The sequence below is a fragment of the Antechinus flavipes genome, chromosome 1 (assembly GCF_016432865.1).
Source record: "Antechinus flavipes isolate AdamAnt ecotype Samford, QLD, Australia chromosome 1, AdamAnt_v2, whole genome shotgun sequence".
Taxonomy (NCBI): domain Eukaryota; kingdom Metazoa; phylum Chordata; class Mammalia; order Dasyuromorphia; family Dasyuridae; genus Antechinus; species Antechinus flavipes.
The window spans coordinates 4,285,839-4,303,441 of record NC_067398.1 but is presented as its reverse complement, the minus strand read 5'-3'; the positions used below and the strand labels follow the sequence as shown (position 1 = coordinate 4,303,441).

The following is a 17,603-nucleotide window of genomic DNA, read 5'->3' as shown; positions in this document are numbered from 1 at the left end:
TTCTGGGCCTTGGAGCATAAGCTCATTTCCTTGTTTATCCCTTTTCCTTTGGGAATGTTTCTTTTTGCTCGGTTTGCACGTTTGCAAGTCCTCTTTCTCTTAGATTCATTCGACACATGGTACATTTCTTAATCCCTTTAGTGAGATTCTGTATCTTTATTTTTTTAAACTTGTTTCTTGTGACAGATTAGAATTTTTTTTTTTTAAGCCAATGTTGCCTTTTTCATTTTATTGTTTAATCCATTCACGTTTAAAGTTCCGAGTTAGGTTTATATTTTTCTTAGCTTGACCCTAATGGTCTTTCCTCCCCATCTTTCATTGTAAACACAGTTATCTATATCTCTTCAGTTGCTTAAGTTTAAGATGTTCCTCTTGCCTTTCTCCCCTATAATCTCCGCCTTACTCTGGTCCATTTATTACCCTTCCCCTTGAGATTTTGTTTCTTCTTCTTTCCTGCTTTGAGAATTTAATTCCTTTTCTCCTCTTCTCCTCCCAGCTGGTCAAGCAGATTCCCCTTCTCCTCCCATTCAACTCATCCTGTTCCTTTTTTGTTTAATTTTCTCTTCGTGCCCCTTTACGCCATATTTCCTTCCGGTGTCAGTGGTTCTCACTGTGGATATTTCTGCTTCTGTTCAGAGTCTCTGAGTTTTCTTCTTCCCAACGTCATTGGTTAATTGCAGTATTTCCCCCTATTGCTCCCTTTCTGACTCCCTTCCCTCTGATGATGGTTTCCCCAGGGACCGGATCTCTCCCCATGCAAGTTAATTCGCCAGCTTAGTTCCCTGCCCCCTCTGAATGGGGGGCTGGGGGGGGAGCACAGAATTGTCCCCAGCGGGATGCTGGGCTCTTTCTCCCCCTCATGCTTGCCGTCCATCCCACCCCTCCTATCCCTCGGCCTCTGGCCTGGCAGACCGGAGTGCTGCTACAGGGGGCCACGACAGCCCAGGATGGTTTCTACCATTCAAAGTTTGGGTATCTAAGCTGGGGGGGGGGGGGGATTGAGTTCTACTTCAAAGCTCCTGTAATTACTGGCCCAAGGCCTCAGTTCCCATCTCTACAGACCTTCAGAGAATAGATGGGTAAGTCGGGATCCCACCAGATTTACTGTTTTCTGGGGGTCAAGAAAGCACTCAACCTGGCCAAGCAGAACACTGCCTTCCAGGCTCTCTCCCAATATGGCGCTTCTACCAACCAGCCAGAATCCTGCAAGAGCCCTCGTCGGACTGGCTGAGAGAACTACAGGCGCCGAATCATTGTCACCCATCAAGCAGTCTCAAGGGGCCCGCCGCTGCCCGGGAGACTGCCCGGTACAGGACGCAGGGAGAGCTGGCCCCTCCTGGGCTTCCGTTTGCAGACAGGAGCCTTCGGAAGGCCCGGCACTGTAGCCGGGGTTCAAATCGCAGCCCAGGGCTCGGTCACTCAGTGACCCGAGAGCCAGGGTCAAGGCAGAGATGTGAGCAATGGGAGTTTGCAGACCCCCCTCCCCCCTGCCCCTCCCCCAGCCTGCACACACAGGCGGTCTCAATGCTTCCCAGTTCCTCCATTTACAAATGAATGGATCAGCCTGAATTACCTCTGGGCCTTAGCCCAGCCTCCCTGGCACCAGCACACAGAAGGAAACAAGAGGTTCTCCGGGGCCCTCTGCTCTGCCCCCATCTGCAAGCCACCAGGGGCTGCTGACATCGGGATCTGCCCTGTTCAAAATATCCCAGAGCACCCAGGGCCCAGAGCCTCGAGTCCCAGAGCCCAGAGCACCTAGAGCCCAGAGTGCCCAGAGCCTAGAGCCCAGAGTGCCCAGAGCCCAGAGCCTAGAGTCCCAGAGCCTAGAGCCCAGAGTGCCCAGAGCCCAGAGCACCTAGAGTGCCCAGAGCCTAGAGTCCCAGAGCCCAGAGCACCTAGAGCCCAGAATGCCCAGAGCCTCGAGTCCCAGAGCCCAGAGTGCCCAGAGCCTCGAGTCCCAGAGCCCAGAGTGCCCAGAGCCTAGAGTCCCAGAGCCTTGAGTCCCAGAGCTTAGAGTCCCAGAACCCAGAGTGCCCAAAGCCTAGAGTCCCAGAGCCTCGAGTCCCAGAGCCCAGAGCACCTAGAGCCCAGAGTGCCCAGAGCCTCGAGTCCCAGAGCCCAGAGTGCCCAGAGCCTAGAGTCCCAGAGCCTAGAGTCCCAGAGCCTCGAGTCCCAGAGCCCAGAGCACCTAGAGCCCAGAGTGCCCAGAGCCTAGAGTCCCAGAGCCTAGAGTCCCAGAGCCCAGAGTGCCCAGAGCTTAGAGTCCCAGAACCCAGAGTGCCCAAAGCCTAGAGCCCCAGAGCCTCGAGTCCCAGAGCCCAGAGCACCTAGAGCCCAGAGTGCCCAGAGCCTCGAGTCCCAGAGCCCAGAGCACCTAGAGCCCAGAGTGCCCAGAGCTTAGAGTCCCAGAACCCAGAGTACCCAGGGCCCCTAGAGCCCCAGAGCCCAGAGCATCTAGAGCTTCAGATCCCGGAGTATCTACAGCCTAGAGTCCCAGAGCCCAGAGCATCTAGAGCCCAGAGTGCCCAGAGCCTAGAGCCCAGGGCACCCAGGGTCCCTAGAGCCCCAGAGCCCAAAGCCAGGCCAGCCAGCTTCCTCCCCCTCCCCCGCCCCTCTTTTCAGCCGTCTCGGTTCTTCTTGTTGTGTTTAATCAGGTCGGGTTTTGCCCCCATGGTTGATGTAAAAATAAATTGTGTTTAAAAAAAACTACCCGAAGCCGGCAGGCTCCTGGGCCGCCCCCCCCTCCCCGCTCCCCCCCAGCAGCCGCAGTCCGTCACCCGCCCGTCACTTATAAATATCCCGGCTATTTTTTACACAAGGGATTATCTCCGAGGGAGGGGGCCCAGTTATTCGAGATGAAAGGATCGAATTAATCCTGCCTGGTGGGGGAGGGGCAGCCCCATTCCATTTGGGAACAGAAAGGGAGCCTCCGGGAGGGGGACGGGCCCCGGGGGCAGCTGGGAAGGCAGGAAAGGAGCTGCAGGCAAACCCAGGAGGGGGATGGGCCTTCATTGGCCGCCCTGCCCTGCCAGGACCCCAAGCTGGCCTGGGAGCTCCCGCTGGATCATGGGGACGCGTGGGGAGGGGGGCAGAGCCCCGAGCGGCCGTGACCCGCTGGGCAGAGGCGGGGATCTTGGGGGCCCGGGCCCTCCTCAGCCCCATCAGGACGGGAGCCAGAGCCAGCAGGTCCCGGGCGCCCACTCGGGCTGCGGCGTCGGGTGCTGGACTTGGAGGGGGGGCTGGCAGGAGGGAGGAGAGGAGGGCGGGAGGGAAGGAGGGAAGGAGGGAGAAAGGAAGGAAGGAAGAAGGGAAGGAGAGAAGGAGAGGGAGAAAAGAAGAAAAGCAGGGAGGGAATGAAACAAATAAAGGGATGGATGCATGGCTAAACGAATGAATAAATCATGAGCACGAAGCACTCAGCTGTGCCCAGCCCAAGCACTTTATAAGTGTTTTCTCCTGCAATTTCCTCCCCAGTTGCCGATCAAAGCGCTCTCCTCACCCAGAAAACCTTCCTTCTCCTTTGCCCACTTTAAGAACCAGCTCCCAAGCTGCCTCTTCCAGGAAGTCGGCCCAGATTCCCAGGGCAGAATGTTCCTTCCCACAGCTTGTCCCAGACTAGAGCCGCCAGTGGAGAGCCCTGAGCGCCAGAGGACTCTGGTTCCTTAGAGGCCACAGGGAGCCAGACAAGATCTTTGTGCAGTTGGGGAGTGACGGGGCAGACTTGGGGGCGAATCTCCATTTTGGATCGTTTCTGGTCCGAATCCACCTAAAATAGCCCCTTCCCAGGGAGCCCCGGGGCGGCTGTGGCCCCGAGGGAGGGCGGCCAGTTAGGGTGGCCCTGCTCTGGTTTGTTAAAGGTTCTATTATGTTGGGAACCTGCCGGTTCCATGGCCCTGATGACGGGGGCAGAGCCCCCCGGGGCCAGGGGCTTCTCGGGCAGCCCCAAAGCCAGCCCCACACGGCTGGTAAGGATGGGGGGCACTGGAGAGGGTCAGCATGGGATCACCGGCCAGCTGGACACTGGCCAAGCAGGGGGGGCTCCCGTGGGAGGGGCCACCCTCTGACCCCAGCCCGGAGGGGCCCCCAGCAGGCCTAGCGCCCGAGTCCACCCGTGGGGTCATTGCGGGAACGACTCCCGTTGTCTCTCCCCGTGGAGAAAGGTCTCCTGCTGCTGCCCTCCCGCAGAGCGTCCCGGGAGGGGCCGAGAGGTGGGGAACGAGGCCCCTGGACTCTGGGAGGCTCGGCAGGCGCGCGACCACACAGTCCTTCCCCGGGGAAGCGCCCGCTCTGCCCTGCTGGCAAGGAAGAAGCGCCCAGAGAGAGGGCCAGGCCCCCAGGGGATTAGGGCCGGGGCCCAGGGAGGCGCCGAGGGACACACGGGGGAAAATGGGTGGGGGAGCGTTCCAGGCTCGGGGGCCGGCACAAGCCCCGGCGGGGAAGGGACGGTGGCCCCAAGGCCCGGAGACCCCTGAGCGCCCGGCAAAGGGCTCTCCTGGGAATCAAGAAATAACTCTGGAAATGGGAGGGATGCACCCCAGCTCTGGCAGCCCCCCCAAACAGGCTTCCCAGTCTGATGCAGGGACCCCAGCCTCCCAGGGTACAAGGCTCCCCATCTCCGGCCTTTGTCCTGGCGGCCTCAGGCCTGAAGGCTCTTCCAGCTGCACTCTGACCCCCGAGCTTCCCAGTGTCCTCTGGGAGACTTCCCTCCTTCCTCCCCCAGAGTGCCCTCCCCCCTACCCCAGAGAGCCCCCCCCAGCCCAGAGTGCTCGGGGGGGCTCCTGTCCCTCTTACATCCACTTTTGGGACCGTTTTTGAGGGCCGGTGATGGCGGGAGCCCCCGTGGGCCATGGATCTGCACTTTGGGGGCCGGAGCCCAGCCCCTCATTTCTTCAGTCCGGCGCAGAAGGAGAGGAAATCTGAGTTCACTTCTGGGGCAGGGCTTCCGGATGCTTCCTGCGGGAGGTGGAGGCCCTGGCTAACAATGGCCTGGCCCTTCTCCCATCTGGGGCAGAGGTGAGAGGAGGGGGCCGCCAGCTGCCGAGGCCCGGAGGTGAGGGCCACGAGCAGGCCCGGAGGTGCCGGAGCCAGCTGGGAGGCCCAGCCCCATCCGCGGTCCCCAATGCCCGCCTGCTCCCGCTCCGTCACCCTGCACATGGGCAAGAGGCACCCGCCACATGGATGGCCCCAAAGTGCCTGGGGGCCTTTCTGAGCACAGGCAACAAGCCAGCCCCAGCTCGGGAGCCCGGAGGCCTCCCGGGGAGGGGAGCCCCGAGGTCGCCCGGGGAGGGGAGCCCGGACCCTCTGGAGGCAGCCGGGCCCAGCTGGCCACAGCTCTGAGGGCTAGATCTGGGTGGGGGGCACTGCATCCTGTGCCCCTGGCTCTGCCCAACACCTACATGGCGCTCCCTGAAGCCTTCCAAGACAGCGACAGCCCCCCTCCATCTTCTCCTGACTCAGTGGGGGCAGAGGGAGGTCACTGGGACACCCCAGGATAGCCCCACGGACACTCGGGGAGCACGGCCTCAGAGCCAGCCGAGGCGTGGGGACCTGAACCGGGGCTGGGCCGCTGGGCCACCCTGGATGGCGCATTTCCCTCCCCAGTAACGTGCTGTGTTCTCCTCCTGATGATGTGCCCGGCCCGCTCCCCCCCACCCCTGGCTGACCTGGTCGGGGGCTCGCCCTCCGAGGGCCCGGGGGCACATTCAGCTCCAGACCCAAGGTCTCGGCCTCCCGGCCAGCCCTCCCGGCCAGCCCTCCCACAGTTGGTGAACACGGTCCAAAATCACCAGCAGCTGCCGCAGCCAGTCAGACCCGGGCCGAGGAGGGGGCTCCCCCGGCTCCCCCAGGACAGGCAGCGGCACCTCCCACAAACCCTTGTGGCCCTCAATGTCCAGCCCCAAGGCAGGTGAGCCTCAACACCTGCAAGGGGGAGGGGAGAACGGGGCAAGACCCTCAGCTTCAGGCCCAGAGAGACTTGTTCCCCAGGGCTGACAAAATGGCTCACCCTGGCCCTGGTGGGGAGGGGATCTAGAGCCAAGGAGCTGCAAGGGGAGGGTTGGAGAGAGCTAGAACCAAGGAGATATAAGGGGAGGGAGCAGAGAACTGAGGAAATGCAAGGGGAGGGGAAGAGATTTAGAACTGAGGAGACATGAGGGGAGGGAGCAAGATCTAGAACCAGGGAAATGTGAGGGGAGGGGAAAGGGGCCCGTGTTCTCTGAAGAACATGGGCAACTCCCGGGGTGAGGAAGGAGCCCCTCGGCTCTGGGCAGACCCCATCAGTCCCGGCCTCTTCTGCCCACTTGTCCTCAACAGTTTCCCACAACAGCGAAATCAGGGTGGGGGGTGTGAGGGGGGCCCGCCAGCACACTTTCAAAGCAGGAACAAGGACTGGCATTCCGGAGCCCTCCCGGGCAGTTCCCTCAGAGCCTGGCGCCCCCCGCCCCAGGGCCGCCACGTGTTTGGGCAGACCTGGTCTGTGCATCCTTGCCCCTCGGCCAGGGCGGGCCGCTGCCTCCTCCCTGCCCAGAGCCAGGCCACGGGGCCAGGCCGGCTCAGAGGTCCTGACCCCGGGCGGGCTCTCCAGCCAGGACGGCCGGGCCATTCCCAGCAGGCTCCAGCGGCGGGGGGCCTCCCACCAGGGACCGGTGCCAACCCCTGGGCGTGGTGGAGGTGCCCCCCGGCCAGCTGCTGCCCCCTGTGACCGAGCTTCCTGAGACTCACCTTCTCCAGGGCCTCTCTGTCGACCAGATCTTGCACAGCCAAGAGCTTGATGCTGAAAAACCAAGGAAACCGAGTCAGACCAAACCTTGGGGTCCGGGCGGCCTTTCTCCCCGCTCCCTGCTCCTGCCCCCAGCGCCTTCTCAGAGCTACAACCGGGCTGGGCAGGCGGGGCGTTGCCCCGGGCTCCAAGCCTGGAGGCCCCAGATGGGCTTTCGGTCCTTTGGAAGGGAGCAGAGTCTCCCCCCACTACCCAGAGGGCCCCACTTCCTCCCTTGTGGGGATTTTGCCAGACCCCAAATTTGCCAAGATAACCCCTCCCACTCCCAAGGCCGGGTTCCCCAAAGACACTTCCAGTACCCAGAAAGGCGGCCCTGCCCCCCGAGCCGTCTGGCAGAACCGGCCACAACCCTGCGGGGAGGGCAGGCAGGTGGGCGCTCTATCGCCCCGCCCCCCAGCCCCCCATTTCTGAGCTCGTCGGGGCCCCGGCTGGGAGACTGGGACTGGCGCGGCTGTGACCCGCCCCGGCTAACTGCCATGGCAGAGGGGGCAGGGGGCGGCGGGGGCTCTGGCGCCCGGGCCTTCCTGAGGGATTCTGGGTCAGGGCAAGTGTGGATGGAAAGAGAGACCCCAATCGCCATCAATCCCAGGTGGGGCGGCAGCCTCAGGGCAGAGACGGGGGGCAATGGGGGGGGGGACCAAATAGCGCACTGACCCCCCTACAGAGCTCCCAGGGTAAAGGTTTTACCCAATGAGGAAAATACCCAATGATGGAGAAAAATCTAATTTAACCACAAGCCCGAGCCCCAAACGAGTGTCCTGAGCTCCAGCTGACAAGACTAAAGGCAGAGGCCCCGAACCCGCCCCCAGCCCGAGGAGGGGACGGCTTTCGCTTTCACAGTCAGCACCCAACGGCCCAGTGGGCGACCATTAGACGCCAGTGCCATTTAACTTGGTGAGAAAGGTCAGAGCCCCAGCGGTCCCAGGGAAGTGGCCGGAAGGGGAGCGGAAGGGCAGCGGCCACCCCAAGGCCGAGTCCAGGGGCGGGCCCTGGGCTCCAGCAGAAGAGGGAGGAAAGCGTCTGAGCCCGCCCAGCGGCCAAGGTAACTCAACCAGCATCTATTAAGCGCCTACTGTATGCCAGGCCCAGGGAAGGATACAGAGAAAGGCAAAGATGGCCCTGCCCTGTAGGAGCCCCCAGTCTGGGGGGCAGGGACGGACCAAACACCAAAGGTCAAGGAGAGCAACCCGGCCTCAGGAGGGGAGGACGAGCGGCCCTACGGGGAATCGGGGACCCAGGAGACACTGCGATGGCGGACCGGCGACCTGGGACTGGACATGGCAGCAGAGGGCGAGGAGCTGGCTCAGCGCGCCCAGGCTGGGGCAGGGCCTGGAGGGGAGCCCCGGGCCGGGCCCTGGGGTCCGGTTGGGCCCACAGGGTGGCCCCTGCACTGCCCCCTGCTGCCGGCTACTCCTCTCAGGGAAGCGCAGGCTCATTCAAGCTTGGGAGGGGCCACAGAGCATCTCCCCAGAAAGGGTCCGCCAAAGAGAAGGGGGATGGGGAGGGGGGGAGGAGGAAGTCGGGGAACAGACTCCGGGGCTTTGTCATTGTGCGACAGTTTTGTCAAGGATAATCACGCTTAATGATGATAATTAAGTAGGAGCGTGTGGCTCCCAGCATCCCCCTCGGCTTCCACCTGCCCGCGTGGGCCCAGACCGATCCGGGCCTCCCGGCAGCCCCTCTGGGACCCCGGCTGCGCCACCATGGCAGCCAGAGCCTAATTATCGCTTCCAGCTGCCGGGGGTGGGGGGCAGGGGCCCAGGAGCTGCCCCCGCCCCCAAGGGGCCAGAGCAAGAGGTCCCGGACAGCGGGCGGCAACAAATCACCCGCCCGGGCTGCCTCACACATAGACGGCCCCATGACCGGGCCGTGTCCAGCTGGGTCCAAGGCCGGCCCCTCCAGGATCAGCCTTCGAGGCTCCTTCCTGAGGGCCTTGGCTCTTTATGTTACTGTGCAGAATATTCCGAGATGCTGGAGCCGTTCTATGGGCCCCCAGCCCCAGTCGGAAAAGCCGACATTTCCCACAATCCACCAGTGCTCGCTACAAACCTCTGCGGGCCCAACGGTCTCTTAGCTCAGTGACAGTCGGGCCTTCTGCCGCCCCCAGGGGCCCGCAATCGGGCACGGCCTTTACTGGCAGGGAGGGCGACCGCTCGGCCGACACCCCAGAGGCCCTGGCTTTGAGACGGGGAGTCTCCTGGCCTGAAGGGAAAACCCCTCCCGGGGGTGTCCGGACAAATCCCTGAACTTCCACCTCAGAAATGGGCGCCCCAAGGGCGACTCCTCAGGGTGGCTGTCGGGGGGATTCCCCGCCTGCCTCCCGCACTGCCGCCCGCCCGGGAACACTGGGGCTATTCATTGGTGCCCGTCCCAGGTGGCAGCCCCACAGAGCCCGGCCTCCCGCGGATCAGCCTGCGTGACTAACTCGTCGCACGAGTCCCCGGCCCACCTGAGGCCTGGCACTGAGACTTAATCAGCTTCCACGCCTGGCTGTCGGCGGCACGGTCGCCGGGGAGATGGAGCCGGAGCGAGGCCGGGCACCCCCAAGGCTCCGGAAAGCGCCCCCCCCAATTCCGAGCTCCTCTGCAGAGACGGCGTGGGCCGGGGGGGCCCCGGGGGCATTTGTCCGGGGATCGTGGGCCGGGCTCCGGCCACAGGAATGCCACGGGGCAGAGGGAGGACGGCGATGGTCCTGTTCAGTGGTGTTCCAGAAAAGCTTGCAGCGGGGCCCGCAGGGAGAAGTGCCCTTCTTGTATGGGAATGGCTGGAAGCCTCCAGGGGGTCCCGAGGCACTGCCATGGACTGCGCTACACTGCCGCGCTGAGGAGCCAATCAGGCATCGGGACGGACGCCCGGTCACAGTGACGGCCAGAGTGCCCGTCATCTGGGGGGGCTTCAGCTCGGCTCAGGGGCGGCGTGCCCCGGGGGGCCCTCGCTCCCTGCCCGGCACCGGCCGAGCCGATGTGGCCACGAAACACGGCCGTGTCCTGGCCTTCTGCCCGGCTGCTCTGTGACCCCCTAGCCCGGGGAGGTCAATGACCGGTGTCTGGCTGGCTTGTGGGAGGTGCCCTCCCCCCTTCCTCCTCTTCCTCTCCCCCCATCCCCCTCCACTCCCCCCCTCCCTCCACCCCCCCATTCTCCCCAAAGTTGGCACCGACCACAGTCAGCAGTTTTGTTTTCATCTGAGCCGCCCCTTCCTCTTTCAAACACAATTCCCGGGACCAGCGGTTTGCCCGGGCCTGCAGGCGGGTTACTCGAGGTCATTGCAGGGGTTACTTGAGGTTATTGTGAGGATTACTTGAGGTCACTGGGGGGGTTACTTGAGGTCATCGCGGACATCGGGCAGGGCAGGCACGCCAGGGCTCCCGTGGGCAGGGGCACTGCCAAGGCTCCTGAACACAGCCTGGTGTTGGACTGGCCCCGTGGAGCCCCCAGCCGGCCGGGTGGCGTGGATGGCAAGCCCAGTGGGCGGGACAGGGGAGGCCCACCTGAGTTCCCAGGGAGGGTTGTCCCGAGACCCCGAGGTGGCTGCTGCAGGTTGGCAGCCCCTGGTGGGACAAGAAGTGGCAGCGTGCCCACGCCCTAGCCCGGGCCAGCCCCACCCCAGCTCAAACCCCGTCCCCCCGGGTCGTTTCTGCAGGCTGCTTCTGAAGTTACACCCGGTCATAAGCCAGCATCAAACCCCACGTCAGCTCCGAAGCCCGGCTGCTCAGTGCTGCTCCACGAGCATCTTCCGGCCCCCAGTGTCGGACTCCCCCGGCGCCCGGGCCCCTTCCTGGCAGCGCCCGTCCTCTGGCCCATCTGGCCCGGCTCTCCCCGCTCCGCCCTCTGGCCCCTCGCCCTGACCCACCTCAGGGGTCCCAGAGTTCCTGGCTGCTTCGTGGTCCATCATGGAGTTCACCTCATTCACTGTTTGACATGGGGAGTCCTTCCAAAGACAAGGCTCTTCGGGGCCCCCTCTCAGGAGGCTTTCCAAACCAGGGGAGGGCGCTGGCCTGCGGGCGGCCGGGGGGCTGGTGGCCAGTGTGGCGGCGCCCGGCCCGGACGTGACCAGTGGGGCTCTCTGCCCCCAGTCCGGGGTGGGGAAGGGGGGAGCTAACTGGGGCTCTTCAGATTGCCAGCCCAGAGTCATTCACGCACACGTACACACACACACACACACACACACACACACACACACACAGACACACACACACAGACACACACACACAGACACACACACACACACACACACAGACACACACAGACACACACACAGACACACACACACACACACACAGACACACACACACACACACACAGACACACACACACACAGACAGACACACACACACACACACAGACAGACACACACACACACAGACAGACACACACACACAGACAGACACACACACACAGACAGACACACACACACAGACAGACACACACACACAGACAGACACACACACACACAGACACACACACACACACACAGACACACACACACACAGACACACACACACACAGACACACACACACACACACACACACACACACACACACACACACAGACACACACACACACACACACACACACACACACACACACACACACACAGACACACACACACACACACGTCCCCACCCAGGTATCACGAATCTGCTTCAGATGCAGACTTAGAATGCTGCCAGCTGGGACCTTTGACCCCCAGCCAGACTAGGACATGCCCACCTGGGCCCCCAGTGAGGGTTAGATGGTCCCAGGGCTTGGCCCACACTGGGCACTTAATACTTTTTGAATAAATATGTACAAATAATTGGACTCCAAGAGTTGGGTCTATCGAGCTAGGAACTCAGGAGACCCAAGGAGCCAGCAGCCCCTGCCCTCAGAGCTGTCCCATTCAACTTGGCAGGGACAGCACAGACACAGAAAAGTCGGCAGAAGCTCATTCGAGGAGGAGAGCACCAAGAACTGGGGGGGCACAAAAGGGCCGGGTCTCTCTCTAGAAGTGATGGTGATGAGGAAGCGTGCTCCAGGCAGGGCCTGGGCCAAGGTGCGGAGGGGAGCCATGACAAAGCCGAGTGTGGGGAACAGTGATTGGGAGCCAGCACTCATTCTGCCCGGGATCGATGACCTCAGAGCCAGTGCAAAGGCTGGTGGGGGAGAGGTGAGGCTGGGGGCAAGAACCGGGCTGCCTCAGGGGAGGAAGTGCCGGGAGAGTCACTGACCTTGGACCACCATGGTTGGGAAAGAGATGAGTAATCTCTGACAAACAGAGAAACAGCCGCCCTGTTCCTGAGGCAGAGCTCTTTGGCAGCCGGCCCTTTCAGGCCCCCCAGCCACCGGAGGGCCCCCCACGGGCCCCGTTCTATTTTAAATGCTTCTAAAAGGGGCAGCCAGGCAGAAGCATGGGGCCGGGGCAGGGACCTTGGGGCAAGAGGGACAGAGACTAAGTTCAGATGCAGCCCTGGTGGGTGAGCAGCCCGTGGAGCTCTGGACGGCCAAGTGCCCCTCCAAGAAACACTGGTGACTCCTGGAGGCTAACCTGAGATCTCCCCGGGCCTTCCCAAGCCTTCTGGACTCTTCCTATCACTGCCCCCATTTTATAGATAGGGAAACGGGCTAGGAGCAGGTAAAGGGCTTGGGCTCACAGTGTCTGGGGTAAGATTTGAACTCAGGTCCTCCTGACTCAAGACTGGAGGAGCCACAGTCTGAAACTTCCCTTGTGCAGATCTGAATTATCCTTCTTTCTCCTCTTCCAAATTTTCCTGTCACTAGGAAGGGCATCCCCCACCCCAGCACAGTTCTGCCCCCTGTGGGGCCCTGGGGACTCTGCACCAGCTCCCCAGAGGAAAGAAGGGGGCATAGGGCTCCCATCGCTCCCAACCTCGTCACAGATGGGATCGCGGAGCCCACGGAGGCTCGTCACCCACACAGCCCCTCTCCACACCTTCCTCCTCGAACTCCCCACTCCAAGGTGGCATATAACAGGGCCAACAGCAGAGGCCCATCGGACCTCATTCCAACCAACAAGGAGGATGCTGGGATGGGAACCATGGGACCATTGGGGGACCCAGTGACTGAGGAAAGCCAGGCTGAGGATGGGGCCTATCTCTTGGAGTTCGAGAGGCTCAGAGGGCAGACAGAGAGGGGGCTCCGGATGGCAGGAGAGAGAGGTTGGACATGCGATGGTCCATGGGGCCACAAAGAGCGGGACATGACTGAGGAAACGAACAGCAGCCCCAACGATCACCTCTGAAAATGCTCTTTCCTCCCCTCCGCCCCCTTCCCGGAGCCCTTGGCCATCTGCTTAGCCTCCACTTTCCTTCTGATGGCTGCTAATGGCTTATCCATTACATGAGTCTTTTTCAAAAGCCGTCTCTGTTTCATTTCCTGACTGAATTGGCTTTCAGCCCCATTATTTGCTCTTCAGATCCTGGCCGGTGGACGCATCTGAAGACAAATTTGCCTCCGAGAACGGCTTCGGCCCATTCCGAGCTTTCTGACCGCTCTCGGGCATTAGAGAGGCCAGAGCCCGAGGCGCCGGCAGGGGAGGGTCCCGGGCCAGGATCCCAGAGCACAGCAAAAGTCTCCGGCCACAGGCTTCCACGCAAACCCGACCAGCCCGGGCTCACGACCTCAGTGGTGAAAGAACAGAGTCCCGGGTTCTGTGTGCCCAGAGCCTGGAAGGAACAGGGAATGAATGGAGCTGACAGCCGTGTGAGAGGGCCTAGGTCTCCCTATAGAAAGGCTGGGGAACCTTCGATTGTGGTGATGTAGAAAAGAAGCAAGTGTAGACATGAGGAACAGGTGTAGACCAACCGTAACTGGTTTAGATAAGGAAACATCATGGTGGAGAGACGAATCTTGGATTCTGCTTGGCATTCATGGCCTAGAGGCCATGCTCCAAGGGGAAGGGCCTTGGGACCTTGTTTGTCTCTCAAGCCCAAAGAAAGAGTGTCGGTCCAGAGTCTCTTCTAGGAGAAGGGAGCCGAGCCTTTGACCTTGGGAGTTCTGAAAGTCTGGGGAAAAGAACCAGCGGAATCTGGAAGTGGCAGCAGGGGCCAGAATCTGCAGCCAGCTCAGCATCCTCCCTCCTCCTGCGCACGGGCTTCCTGCTGGCACCGGTGCAAACATCTATCCCTCTTCCATTTTTACAACTTTGGGCTTTCCTCCTCTCCACTTCCTATTTTTGTCCTCCAGACCATTCCTGCCATGGGGACCCAAGAGCCTCATTCTCTTGTCCTCTATGAATTATGACAGACGAAGGAGGCTCACGTGGTGATCTTCTTTGGCTCTGCATTCCTCAGGGGCTCCCCTCTGCCTGAGAGGTTAAGTTCTGAGGGTCTCAGAAGCTCGAGGTTAGAAAGTTCCTCAAAAAGCCTCCCCAGCTCCTCTGCCTGCCATTCAAGGCCTTCTATAATCTGGTGCCTTTCTCAAAGAATGCAGTGTACACATATTGCTAGTGGAGTTATAAACTGGTCCCACTGTTGTGAAGAACAATTTGCAACTACGCCCAACGGGCTACAGAACCGCATAGCACTGCCACTGAGATGGGGCTGTACCCCAAAAGGATGAAACGAAAGAGAAAAAAGCCTATTTGTATAGAAACATTTACAGCGGCCCTTTGTTATAGTATCTAAAAATGAAAATCAAAGGGATGCCCATTAACCAGGGAATGGCTGAGCAAACTGGGGTACCGGGTGGGGATAGAATGGTATTCTGCTCCAAAACAAGGTGTAAGGGGACGATTTCCAAAAAGGCTGGAAAAGCTTAGAGGGAACTGTTGCAAAGTGCAATAAGCAGAACAAGGACAATGATGGCAACATTGTAGCAAAAACCAATCATAAGTAGGATGAGGAGGCCATCAATGGCAACACTGTAGCCAAGACCGATCATGAGCAGAACCAGGAGGACATTCAATATACCAATGGCAACATTGTGGCAAAGACGAAGAGCAGGACCATAAAGACATACAACATGTTTAACATGTATTGGCCAAATGCCATCTGGGGAAGGGGTAGAAGGAAGGAGTAGAAAAATTGGAACAAGAGGTTTGGCAATTGTCAAAGTTATAAAATTACCCACGCATATAACTTCTAAATAAAGAGCTATTAAAAAATAATATCTTATACAGCAATGGCAACATTGTGGCAATGACCAACAATGGGCAGAACCAGGAGGACATCTTCTACATCAAGAGGAGGTCTTTATGGTCCTCCCGGCCCTGCTCGTGGCCGGTCAACTGCCACAACGCTGCCACTGCTGGGCAGGACGTCCTCCCGGCCCTGCTCGTGGCCGGTCAACTGCCACAACGCTGCCACTGCTGGGCAGGACGTCCTCCCGGCCCTGCTCATGGCCGGTCAATTGCCACGATGTTGGCATTGCTGTACAGGATGTCCATAAAGACCCACTATGAACAGAACAATAAAAACATCCTGTACAGCAATGGCAACATCGTGGCAATGACCAAACATGAACAGGACCATAAAGACATCCGATACAGCAATGGCAATATTGTGGCAAAGACCAACAATGACCAGAACCTTAAAGACTTCCTACACACCAATGGCAACATAGTAGCAAAGACCAACCATGAGTAGAACAATAAAAACCTCTTTTACAGGAATGGCAACATCATGGCACTGACCAACCATGAGCAGGACCAGAAGGACATCATATACAGCAATGGCAAAATTGTAGTAATCACTAACCATGAGCAGAACCATAAAGAAATCATATACAACAACGGCCACATTGTGGCAATGACCAAACATAAACAGGACCATGAGGGCATTCTGTACTACAATGGCAACATTGTGGCAATGGCCAACCATGAGCATGAACAAAAAGACATCCTATACAGCAATGGCAACATTGTGGCAATGACCTATACAGACCAATACAGAAACAGGAACACTGTGGCAATGACCTACCTTGAGCAGGACCAAAAAGAAATACTATAAAGCAATGTCAACATTGTGGCAATCATCAAAAATGAGCAGTACCAGGAGGACAACCTATACATCAAGCGCAACATTGTGGAAATAACCAACCGTGTGCAGTTTGAAGAAGAACTCCTATACAGCAAGGCAACATTGTAGCAAACACCAACCATAAGCAGGACCATAAAGACATCCTATACAGCTTATTTTGTATTCAATTTATAACTTAACACATTTAACATGTATCTGTAAACCTGCCATCTGGGGGAGGTGGTGTGGGGAAGGAGGGGAAAATTTGTAACCAAAGGTTTGGCAATTGTTAATGTTATAATATTACCCATGCATATAACTTTTTTTTAAATTTAATTTTATTTTTATAATAACTTTATATTGACAGAATCCATGCCAGGGTAATTTTTTTTTTACAACATTATCCCTTGCACTCGCTTCTGTTCCGATTTTTCCCCTCCCTCCCTCCACCTCCTCCCCTAGATGGCAAGCAGTCCTATATATGTTAAATATGTTGCAGTATATCCTAGATACAATATATGTGTGCAGAACCGAGCAGTTCTCTTGTTCATGCATATAACTTCTAAATAAAAGGCTATAATAATAAAAAAGACATCCTAAATAGCAATGGCAACATTGTGGAAATGAACACCCATCAGCAGAATCATAAAGACATGCTATACAAAAATGGGAACATTGTGGCAATGGTATACATTGAGCAGGACCATAAAGAAATAGTATAAAGCAATGTCAACATTGTGGCAATCATCAACCATGAGCAGGAGGAAAAGGAACTCCTATATAACAATGGCAACATTGTAGCAAAGACAAACCATCAGCAGAATTACAATGACCTCCTATACAGTAACAGAAACATTGTGTTCATGAGCAACAATGAGCAGGACCAGCAGGAAGTCCTACACATCAAAGACAACATTGTGGCAAGAACCAACAATAAACAGGACAAGGATGAAGTCTTATAGAGGAATGGCAATATTGTAGCAAAGACCAACCATGGGCAGAACCATAAAGGACTCCTATACATTAATGGCAGCATTGTGGAAATGACTAATCATGAGCTGAACCATAAATACATCCTACACAGCAAAGGCAACACTGTGGCAAAGATCAACCATGAGCAGAACCATAAAGAAATCCTATACAGCAATGGCAACACTGTGGCAAAGATCAACCATAAGCAGAGCCATAAAGACATCCGACACATCAAGGGGAACACTATGGAAATAATCAACCATGAGCAAGACCATGAGGACATCCTGTACAACAATGTCAACATTTTGGCAATCAACAACCATGAGCAGAACCATAAAGAAATCCGACACATCAAGGGAAACACTATGGAAATAACCAACCATGAGCAGGACCATGAGGACATCCTGTACAACAACGTCAACATTTTGGCAATCAACAACCATGAGCAGAACCATAAAGAAATCCGACACATCAAGGGAAACACTATGGAAATAACCAACCATGAGCAGGACCATGAGGACATCCTGTACAACAACGTCAACATTTTGGCAATCAACAACCATGAGCAGAACCATAAAGAATTCCGATACATCAAGGGAAACACTATGGAAATAACCAACCAAGATCAACCATGAGCAGAAACATAAAGAAATCCTACAGAGCAATGGCAACATTGTGGTAATTACTAACCAAGAGCCAGACCATAAGGAAATCCTATACAGCAATGGACACATTGTGGCCACGACCAACCAAGAGCATGACCGTAAAGACATATTATGCAGCCATGGCAAGACTGTGGCCACGTCCAACCAAGAGCTTGACTGTAAAGATGTATTATACAGCAACTGCAACATTGTGGCCACGACCAACCAAGAGCATGACCGTAAATACATATTAT

At 57.8% G+C, this 17,603-nt stretch overlaps 1 protein-coding gene across 3 annotated transcripts in view; it reads right to left on the bottom strand.

The window, feature by feature from the left end:
• EEPD1 (endonuclease/exonuclease/phosphatase family domain containing 1) overlaps window positions 1-17,603 on the bottom strand; it is a 63,066-nt gene that overhangs the window by 12,788 nt on the left and 32,675 nt on the right. For all 3 annotated transcript variants that reach the window (XM_051978096.1, XM_051978088.1, XM_051978079.1), the window contains exon 3: window positions 6,721-6,772. In XM_051978096.1, coding sequence (XP_051834056.1) covers window positions 6,721-6,772 — 52 coding nt within the window. The remainder of the gene's footprint in view (window positions 1-6,720; window positions 6,773-17,603) is intronic.